Below are 10,634 nucleotides of genomic sequence, written 5' to 3' on the forward strand. Positions count from 1 at the left end.
CAAGCAGATACAGCAGAGTCTCTGCTTATTCCAAGTGATGGAAGGAAGGATCCCGCCAGGACAGCACATGTGGGACCCAGGCTTAGAGCTCCAGGCTCTCTCCGTGACACCCCTGGGGGCACCAGTAGCCTCCTACTCTCTTGTCCCAAGCTGGCTGTGTGTCCACATGAGTGTATACACACCAAGTGATCATGCCTGTACCTTTATGCATATGTGCATAAGTTCATGTGTGTGCTGCTGTATGCTTACCTATACATGTGTGTGCATGTGTGTATCTACATGAACGTACACACATCTAGTGAGAATATACACACCTTTGCCATGTACATTTATGTGTACTGCTGTGTGTACTGAGTTTGCACATGCCTGGATGCATCTATGTGAGTGCACTTGCATGCTAATGAGCATACACATACATTTATGCACACAAACATGTAATCTGTGTGTGTGCTTCTGTTTGTACCAGTGTGTGAACATCTTTGTGTACATCTGTGCAGATATACATGCACATCAGCAAGTGTGCATACAGCTTTGTGTATGTGCACAGTCACGATCGGCTGCCCGTTCACCTGTGGGTGGGAGTGCGTGTGCACATGCCAACGTAAACACTAGTTTGTTTTCAGCCCGGCCCACGGGAACTCTCTGCAGAGTTCCTGAGTTAAACTGAATTTAAGCATTTTGGTTTGGCTTGGCTTTTTTGTAGAAGACAACAGGGCAGGTCCAGTTCACTCAGCTCCAGGCCTGAAACCCAAAACCACCTGCTGTATTTGCTGGTTCTGGGCTAAGGCAACACCCTGAAGTCACATGCTTTTAAAAGAAACAAAGTGAACTAGTGTCAAGTTCATCCTGCAAGACTCTACTGGAGGCTGACTTGTGGCTGGGCTCTCATTAATGATGGTCTGGATGAAGTCTGCTTTCTAACTTTCCCCCAAATGGACAGCTAATCAACTGACGTGACTTCGTGATAGCCGCTGTGCTCCCCATCTTCACGAGAGCACTGTGCTCCCTGTCCTCCACAACCTGCTCTGAGTGTTCAGGTCATTAATATTGTCACCACGGCCACCGCTAAGCACATGCTGCTCGGTGGCCAGGCCCACAGGGAGTGCCACTCCTGAGTGGGCATTTCTACTGTCTGCTCGCATGCCATGGAGACTCTTCCTCTTCCTATCCCAAGGGAGATATCCTGTCTCCTCCTATCAGCTGCCAAGACTGACCGGAAAGTGAGTCTTGCATCAAGTGAAACAGCCTGTGAGAGGGTTCCCATGGCTGCTGCAGGAACATGAAGCCCACACAGTCCAAGTCACATGTCAGGAAGCTCAGGCCAGATGCCCATCTCACCCAACAAGATCCATGCTTCTGCCTCATACTGTTCTTCCGTTTGGCCATGTCCCCTCTTGTTCTAACCCCTTCAGCAGAACCTGCTGTTTAAGATGTTGGGCGGTGTCTACATAAAGCCTTCACTCCTAAGTTCCAGGGTCTTTGGTACAAGAAGGTAGTTTGCCTCCTACCAAAGGGATATATGAACACGCCAGCCACAAGCCCTTTTCCTACAATGGTGCCCTGCCTGCAAGATATGCTAGGGCAATGGTGGCACAAAGCTTATAGGTGTAACCAACCAATAATTGATCTGATTTACGACCCACTCCATGAAATGGAACTCAAGCCGGACAATGCTTGGGTTCCCAAGAACCTGATAGCCCAGGGGACTAGGGTAAAACCAAATGATACTGGTCTAAAGGAGAGAGAGAGGGAGGGAGGGAGGGAGAGATGTAATGATAGATAAAGTGACTCCTGGTGTTATTTTTGTTACAATCATAAATCAGCTCCCTGTTCAACCCAACACTAGAGAAGCTTCCTCCTATGGCAGATAGGGACAAACACAGAGAACCTCATCCAGACATTATGCAAAGACTTTGGAACACTTATCTCTAAACAGGATGTCTCCATCAAACCCCTCCCCCTCTCACGGCTCGAGGAACTCTGCAGTAGAAGATGCAGAAATGGGGAAGACAGTGGCATGAAGGACACCAAGAAAACAAGGTCCTCTAGGTCAACATGAGCAGAGCTCCAATAGGCTCCCAGAGACTGGAGAAGCAGGCACAGGGCCTGTACCCGCCTAAACCAGGTCCTTCCCTACTTCTGTATTACCGCTTTCGGCTTCACTTCATGAGGCTCCCCAGTATTGGAATGGGCAGGTCTCTGACATGGGGCTCTTTTCCTTCTGTTGGTTTGTCTTGTCCAACTTTGATGTGACAGCTTTTGCTTTATCTTATTATATTTCTTTTTGTTTTATATATTTTTGAGTGAATGAATGAATGAGTGAGTGAATGAATGTATGAATGAGTGAGTGAATGAATGTATGAATGAGTGAGTGAGTGAATGAATGAATGAATGAGTCAATGAATGGATGAATGAATAAATGAATGAGTGAGTGACTGAGTGAATGAATGAATGAATGAATACCTAGCAAGGAGGGTAAAGGTTAATGAATTAATGAAAACTTAGCCACTAAAGTAAAGGTAAATAATTGAGCTGCTATTTATATCTGCTGGGAGAGGGAAATCCATTTTCTCCAGTAGAGTGACACCAGGAATGTCAACCACTCAGGACAGGTCTTATGTTCAGGTCTTGGCCAACATAAAGGACTCCACAGTTTTCTTGTGTGGAGTTCTTTATTTTATTGGTTACAGTTTGGTGGGGTTGTTTAATTTTGTTTTCTTAGGTTTTTTGGGGGGGTGAAGTTGTTGCACTGGCTTTTTGTTTTTGGAGAAAGATTTTAAAATTAGGGGTGAGGGTCTAGAAGTACTGGAGGGAGAGATAGAATATGGTTAGAGCATATATAAATTTAAAAGTTGTTTTAGATAATCAGAAATGCCAAAAGTTAGCTCCTACAATGTCAAGTAGGTAGGAAAGTTCTTCAGAAGTTGATTGAGATCCACTGTGGTTGACGATGTTTCACAAAATTCATACATGGGGGTCACAGTCACCAGGACCTCAGAATGTGGTTTTATCTGGTGATGGTCACTCTGCATGTAACTGGGGAGATGCCTTCATGCTGGGTAGAGTACCTAGAGTGGACCTAGACAGACAGATGTAGCTACGGAGAGAACGTCAGATAAGCAGTTGTGTTTCTACAAACGTAGAGATCCCTGGCCTGTGAAAAAGGCCTGAGCAAGTGTCCCAGCACGTGCAGGAAGCACACACCACACCTTGATCGCACACTTCTGGCCTCCAGACCATGAGACAAATGCATATATCCTGGTGGAGGGGGAAACCCTGATTTCAGTCACACTCCCAAATCCCAGTGACCCCAGATCTCCCACAGAGAATGCCATGTGGCTTGCACACAGCTTCCCTGACTTATTCAGGGACACACAGGAGGAACAAAGTTCCCGGAGGTTTTCATGGAAATTAAGCAACTTTGTACACTGTTCCACAAGTAAAATTAAAACAGCGTTTTAGCACAGCTTACTCTTGGTGGTTCTCTATCCTCTAAAGTTCCTGCATCTAGGCTGCCTCCTTCGACAAACTATGCTAGACATGTCTGAAGCCGGGTTTTGCCAGGACGGTGCCTCCAGGGCTTGGGACAGGATAGCTATGGCAGGTTTGGGATCAGAAGAGAGAGGGAACGAGATGTGGGACCAGTTCAGGGCCTGGCTTTCCCTAGAACAATCAATGGGCAAGACCTTGATCCCCGGAGCTGGGAAGACTTGCCAACCCCAGGTTTCCCCTTTCCTGCAACCAAGAGCTGAGGCAGGCAGCAGTGAGCAAAACCTCTTACCGCCATCACGGTAGCTTCTCCTTTCATCTCCTAAGAGAAGAATAAACACAGGAAAGGGACCCTGACCCACCATTTTCTTTGCCTGAGCTGGAGCTCAAGGAATGTCCCGTCCCCGCTAGCCAACCCCATTGTGAAACAGAACAGGACGTGCTCTTAATAAAAGACACATGGGAAGCCTTCAAGCTGCACTCGTTCCCAGGCCTGAACTTCATTTTAAACTTACAAACTTGCAAAAGGGAAGTCCTACACAGCTCACAATCTGCCAGCATGTCCATGTAGCAGTGGTCCGGCTACGACCCTCCGCATGCCCCACAAATGTGCAACTCCATTCCCAAGCATCCTCTTTTTAAGGAGAGAGGGCCTTCCTCTTGGCATTCCCCCATGTAAGCAAACACTGCCCAGCGCATGTGCTTTGAGACAAATGTGATTACATGCAGGCATTGCTAAGTGCGGATGACTTCATGGAATCCAGTATTTCTGACCGTGGCCGATGGTTCACTCCTCACAACTACCCCTCACCCAAGAGCCAAAACTATCTGCACGGGGTCATCAGCCTTCACAAAGAGAGACAAAACAACACCAACCCAAGAGATTCACAGTCGGCTGTAGTTTCAGAATGTTTGGGGCCAATCTGGCAGCCAGAGGCTCACTCACCCCTTTTATTCACCCCTCTCTCTGTTGTGTCAGAGATGAAAGAGCCGCTACAACTTCCCAAGGAAATCTTTCTAGAATTTAAAACGGAATGCGAGTTTTGAGGTTTGCCCAGCCACACTAATGCTGCAAACATGTCAGGCGACGTGAGCACTGATGGGGACATTGTCCGTTGACACAGCACAGCTTTGCCTCAGAAACGGAGCAGGGCTTTCTTTAAGCCTGTTGTGGGGAAGCTTAGCGTGTGTCTCACTCAGACATCTGCCTTTTATTATCACGGGCACCAACAGCCGGATGACAGCCCAGCTTTCTCGGTGCCTGGAAAGTCAGACCCTGCTCTTCGGTCTTCCCACCTTAAATCGTAACTTTATCCATCTGCCTCATTCCTAAGCAACGTTTTCCACATCAGACAGTCCTTCTAAGATGCATGTCACTCTCATAACAACCAGGAAAATACCTAAGACCTGTGCCACACATGCAGAATTCATGTTAAATGTTTTCTGACTGGCACTGCAGCACGCCAGTTTATGGGTAAAATTGGAATGTCTGCTTTTTCAGGTTACTTAATACACATTACACATTAACAAATTGTCCTGCCTAGGGCTTGTGTGTTCGTGTGCGAGCATGGGTGTGTGTGTGTGTGAGTGTGTGTGTGTGTGTGTGTGTGTGTATTAAGAAGTGCTACTTCTTCCTAATTATGGGACACATCCATTTCTGTATTTAACATCTTTTAAGTTACTCAGGATCTTAAGTTTTCTTGTAAACTGTGTATTGGAATAATCTTGAACACAGGACTTCAGTATTTTTGACCTATACAAGCTGGCTGTTCTTAGAAGCGCTCCCAACCCCTGACCCTGCGTGTTCTGTGAGCTTACAGATGAAAACAAACTTTGGTCACCCAGAGCTTCGGTCAAGGTTCACACTGCTGTACCAGGGAGCCAGCAGCAGCAAGCGGACCGTTCCAAATCTAGCAGGCAGTGAACATGGAAATTCCGATCCATCCCCTAAGAAGTCCAGGCTTCAACACCCCGTGTGCGCTGTTCCGCAGGCATGGATGAGTGAGGAATCCCCTTGATGGGGAAAGCAGTAAGTCAGTTCACAGCTCGGCCCTCCCTTGGCTTTTGATGCTTCCTTTAAACATGCCTTGCCACCGATCCATTCAACGCAAGGGTGAGACTGCAAAGCCAGCGACGAAAACCGTTCAAACAAAGCCATCGCAGAAAACTGCGCGGCACAGAGATGAGGTTTTTTTTTTTTTTTTTTTTTTTTTTTGATTGGTGTCGGCGAGGGGCGAAGCCAACCTCCCAACTTCACATTGGGGTGGAGCAGAACCCTACCGCCGCCCGCACCGACAACTCTCCTTCTCGTGACCCCGAGCGGGCCCGGAGTGTCACGGCGGCTCCCTCCGCTGTCTGTGCTCTCAGGGCGGGTCCCCTTCCCGGCGCCCCGCACACAATGGCGCCCCGAACTCCCGCCGCCAGTCCCCGCGCCTGGCGCGCCCCCGGGTCCGCGCACAAAGGAGGGCGCGCGGGCCCCGAGCCGGCGCGCGCCAGGTGCTCCGGCGCGCCCCGCCGCCCGCCGCCCGCCCCGGCCAGGGACCCACCCGAAGATCCGCGCCATGACCACTTACTTTCTCGATGGTCCCGGGCAGCAGGCGCTCCAGCAGCCGGCATAGGACCACCCCGTCCTTGAGCGACGCCTGCAAGAAGACCTCGGGGTCCGAGATGGTTTTCTTGGGCGACTCCAGCACGCCCAGGGTGATGAGCCACGTAACGGTCTGCTCGGCAGAATTCATCGTTGCGGCGGCTCGGGCTGCGCGCACAGAGGGGGCGCCGCGCGCGATCACCTCGGAGCGGCCCGGGCCGCGGCCACCCGCGCCCCCGCCGCCTCCGCGCCCATGGGCGGCCGCGCGCCGGCGATTGGCCCGGCCAGCCCAGCAGGTCCCGCTCGGCTCCGCGGGCTCGCGCGCGCCCTGGCCCGCTGTCAAGTGCCTTTTCATTAGCGGCGCAGGAACCTGCGGGCGCCCGGCACCGCCCCCGCCGCCGCCCCCCGGCCGCGGCCGCCGTCGCCCGATGACATCACCGGAGAAGAAAGACGCGGCGGCCGCCCGCGCGCACCCCGCGCCAGCCCCGGCGCACGACAGCTGGCGCGCCCCCCGCTCACCTGCGCCGCCCGCGCGCCCGGGGCTGCGCGCCTTTGTGGGTAGGGCGGCGCGCGATTAGTATCGCTTCCCAGAATGCTCTCTTGAGCTTGCCCGCCGACTGGGGGGCGCGGGCGTCTCTTTGCCACCTCGCCAGCCGGCGGGGATGGCACGCACATGCTCGTTAGATCTGTGACCAGATGGGTCTCCCTCAGGCAGGAGCGAGCGTCGGGGACGCGGGCGCGGTGCTGCACGGCTGGCTGCAAGGCCACTGGCGGGGGAGGGGGGGTGGCGGGGCGGGGGACGCGGGCGACCTCAGTAGCCAGAAGCCTTGTATGACTCCTCGTGAAATTGACGGTGACGTGTCCAGCGATCAAGAGCACACCGCAACCTCGGGTGTGTGCGCGCAGAAAGGGGGAGCAGCGTCCGCTGGAGAGCGCCCTGGTCACGCTTAGGCCTGGAACTTGGGCGTCCTTAAAGGATGTGCCCGGAGTCTGGGGGTAGGTGGGGGCTCTCCGTCAACCGACGTGGATTTCCACTTACTCCAGCCCCTGGCCCTATGCTTTCCCTGATGTCTGTCCTTTCCTCGGCAGTTTAAAATAGAGCTTGCAAGGTCCCAGGAGACCTTTTCCCTGGGCCAGGCATGCACATTCGTTCATCCTGTAACTGCTCAAGTCTAGAAGCCATGCGATGCTGTCAGGAAACAATCACAGGTTCGTCCCTCTCCACTGCATTCTCCCAGGTACTTCCATCATCACCATTGATTGCATTTAATAGCGTCTTCTGTCTAAGTGACTACGTTTCTGTCCCAGACCCAAAGCATTAGAACAGTGTGAAGTCTGTAGAGGGCCAGCTTCTCTGTGATGGCAGCGGCCTTCAGTGGAGCGCTAGCCAGCACGGAATAACCAAGGCTGCAGCTTCGGTGTGCTCACCACCGACAGGCCCAATCCTCACTTTTTGTCCATTTCCCTGGTTACATATGAGAGGTAGCCTTGGCTACTCTGCCCTAGAAGCCACACACCAGCCAGTTTCCCACCCTGCTTCCCTGTGTCCGTCCTGAAAGCAACACTGCAACTAACCGACACCTCAGTCCACCAACCAACCCGGAAGAAACTTTCCTTAGTGCTGAATTTGAAAATTAACTCATTGCTATTTTTAAATCCTGTATGGCCTTATCACACAGTACAAAAGATAGCTACACTGACTGTCAAGGGGCCCTAAGGCAGAGGCCCACTTAACAGACAGGAAGCTGGGAGCCAGTGGTGAGAATGGACCATTGACTACCCCCAATCGTTTTGGCAAAAAAAAAAAAAAAAAAGCTTTTAAACTGCTAAATGGTAACTTTACAGGTTGCCTTCTTTTAACTCACGTACATGCTAATTTCAAACCATTTGGTGGGGATCCTAGGAAGCAGCATTACTCATGACTGAGTGTTTTTGAGGTGCTTCACTAAGCACTTCTAGTGTCCAAGGTGAGCACTTGGTCAAATTTCCTGGACATTTTTTAAGTCCCTGCTACAAGACTGAGGAGAGGAGATGCTCTCCCCTGTGTGAGTAGAGAAACAGCAACTGGAACATCAGCAGCTCTCATCCCGCCTTCCCGACATACCTGTGCCAGTACCGTCATGGCTCTCTCCTTAGACAAGCAGCTGATTGGCTGATGTCAATGGATAAGGGATGATTGACAGACAGGTGGCACATCCTGGATTGACAGGCGTTAGCTAATACATATGGACACATAAGAACGTACATACATAAAGACCCTTTACTACGAGATATTCTGTGGCTCCATTTCTTTGGAGAACCCTAACACAGTACATGATACAGCGTGGTTTCTGCTGAGAAGATGTGGCTTCAGGCTCCTTTCGTCTGTGGCTGCTTCCCAGGGTCCCCTCCGACATACCTGCCTCAGTCCAGATTCATAGAGCATCAGTGCTGGCTAAACAAGGCCGTGGGAAGGTAGGGTGTGGCTGCAGTGATAAGCAGTCATCGGTGACATCACGGCTTTTGCTCCTCACCTGCCTATCAACCTCTGGGCATTGGTGTAGCCCCACTTGATCCTGGGCTATTTCTCAAGGCTGCTATAGTCTTTAGAAAAGAGAATAGCTCAAAACAACAGCAGGGGTAAGTTCTATCATAGTTCGGAGGTTGAAGATGCTGAGGTGGGGTATCTGCTTGACTGGTCCCTCACAGAGGTGTGTGGGAATAGTCCAGGTTCCCCTCTTGTCTCTGCTGGGGCCACTACTCTGAGCCAAGGACATCCTTCCTTAGCTCACACATTAACTTTCCAATCTCCATCCCGTCTGCTCATGGCACGCACTTTCTTTCTGTTGCCTAGGTCTAAGCATCCCTGCCCTTGGAAGGACGCCAGTCACAGGGTTTGGCGCATCCCCTCTGATCCAGGATGGCTCCATCTTGATGACATATAAGGACCCTTCTTCCAAATAAAGTACCAGGCATGGGTATTGGGAGTTATGGCTTGCACATGCTTGTTGGGGTATACCAACCCAAAATCAGATTGTCTGAGTTGCCCCCAGCACCCCACCTCAAGTACATCCCACTGGAGGAAGGGACGGAGCCTCTCACCATCTCTCAGAAGGGTGGCTCCTTTGGGAATCTAGGCCATCACTATCTGTGACTCGGGACCAGTCTCTGAAGAATCTCCATGAGGCCCTTGTGTTGTGGGTCCAACAGAGAGGTCAAGGTGAGAGCCCACCTACTCCTGCTGCCCACTGGTTTCAGCACATGAGCTGCAAAAGAGCATCCTGGGGTCATGGGACCTGAAGTGTCCGTCACAGTGTCTGTTCCGATTCCCTCCTGCTTTCATCGTTTCTGTCTGTCTGTCTGTGTGTCTGTCTGAGACAGGGTTTCTCTGTGTAGTCCTGGCTGTCCTAGAACTTGCTCCATAGTCCACCACCATGGCCGCTGCCACCACCTAGCTTCATTCACTCATTCATTCATTCATTCATTCACTCATTCATTTATTGAGACAGGGTCTCATGGAGCCCAGGCTGCCCTAGAACTCCCTAGATAGCTGAGGACAAGGATGAACTTATCCTCCCGCCTCCATCTTTCCGGCGCTGGAATCACAGGTGTGCAGTGCTGAGAACTGAACCCAGGGCTTTGTCCATGCCGAGCAAACCCTTTACCGAGTGAGCCACATCCCCAGCTTGCTTTCGTCTGTCGTGCCTGCTGCAGGAAGCTCACCCACCTCAATGGGCACTCCATCAGTGACATCACAGCTTTGCTCCTCACCCCCTTATGAAAAGTGTTTTGTATCCGGACACGAACCTGTGGTTCTACTACTTACTTGGGAGGAAGAGGCAAGAAGATCAGGAGTTCTTGGCTACATACAAGGCAACTTTGGCTACATACAAGGACCTATCTCAAAAAAAAAAAAAAAAAAAAAAAAGAAAGAAAGAAAGAAAGAAAGAAAATGTTTAACAGCACAATATCTGCCTGCCCTTCTTCAGCTCCAAAAACTCAGGAGGGAGGGGCAAGATGCAAATTCAGCCCCCCCCCCCACACACACACCGATGGAGACTGGCTCTGAGGTCCTCTGTCCAAACCCCAGGAGTCACACTGCTTCTACCAGAGTTCTGAGTTACTGCCTTGACCTGACCGGAGGCTAAACTCTCAGTCCCCTGCAGGTCCTCAGGATACCTCACTTCTTCCAAGACTAACCCTCCACCCCTCCCCCTCCCATTCTGCTCCCATTCCCTCTGGAGAGAACCCTCACCATCCCTTGAGTTCTATAAGAGAACATTTCCTTTCTTTCTCTTCCAAAGGGAGTTCTAATTTCCCTCTGACTCTCTCCTTCACCACAGAGCTACAGAAGAATGTGGTTCTTAATAGCCAAGAACTCCGAGGCTGCCGGCCACTGCCATGATTAGCCAACCCAGCCTGTAAATACCACTTTCCAAAACTGGTCCATGAGTACACAAATACACGCTAACTGCTCGGGGGAATATATGTTATATAAACCTTTGCACACAAATGCACACTCACTGCTCGGGGTAATATATGTTACATAAACCTTTGTGCCTAAAGAAGGGAAAAAAAC

The 10,634-nt window shown here is 51.1% G+C and overlaps 1 protein-coding gene across 2 annotated transcripts in view; it reads right to left on the minus strand.

Moving 5' to 3' along the window:
* ARHGEF7 (Rho guanine nucleotide exchange factor 7) overlaps positions 1–6,227 on the minus strand; it is a gene marked incomplete at its 5' end in the record, with an annotated part of 99,824 nt that extends 93,597 nt beyond the window's left edge. For both annotated transcript variants that reach the window (XM_080928490.1, XM_080928489.1), the window contains one exon: positions 6,063–6,227. In XM_080928490.1, the coding sequence (XP_080784616.1) occupies positions 6,063–6,227 (165 nt within the window). The remainder of the gene's footprint in view (positions 1–6,062) is intronic.
* Between the last annotated feature and the right edge of the window lie 4,407 nt (positions 6,228–10,634).

The sequence above is a fragment of the Micromys minutus genome (genome assembly GCF_963924665.1).
Source record: "Micromys minutus genome assembly, chromosome: 14".
Taxonomy (NCBI): Eukaryota; Metazoa; Chordata; class Mammalia; order Rodentia; family Muridae; genus Micromys; species Micromys minutus.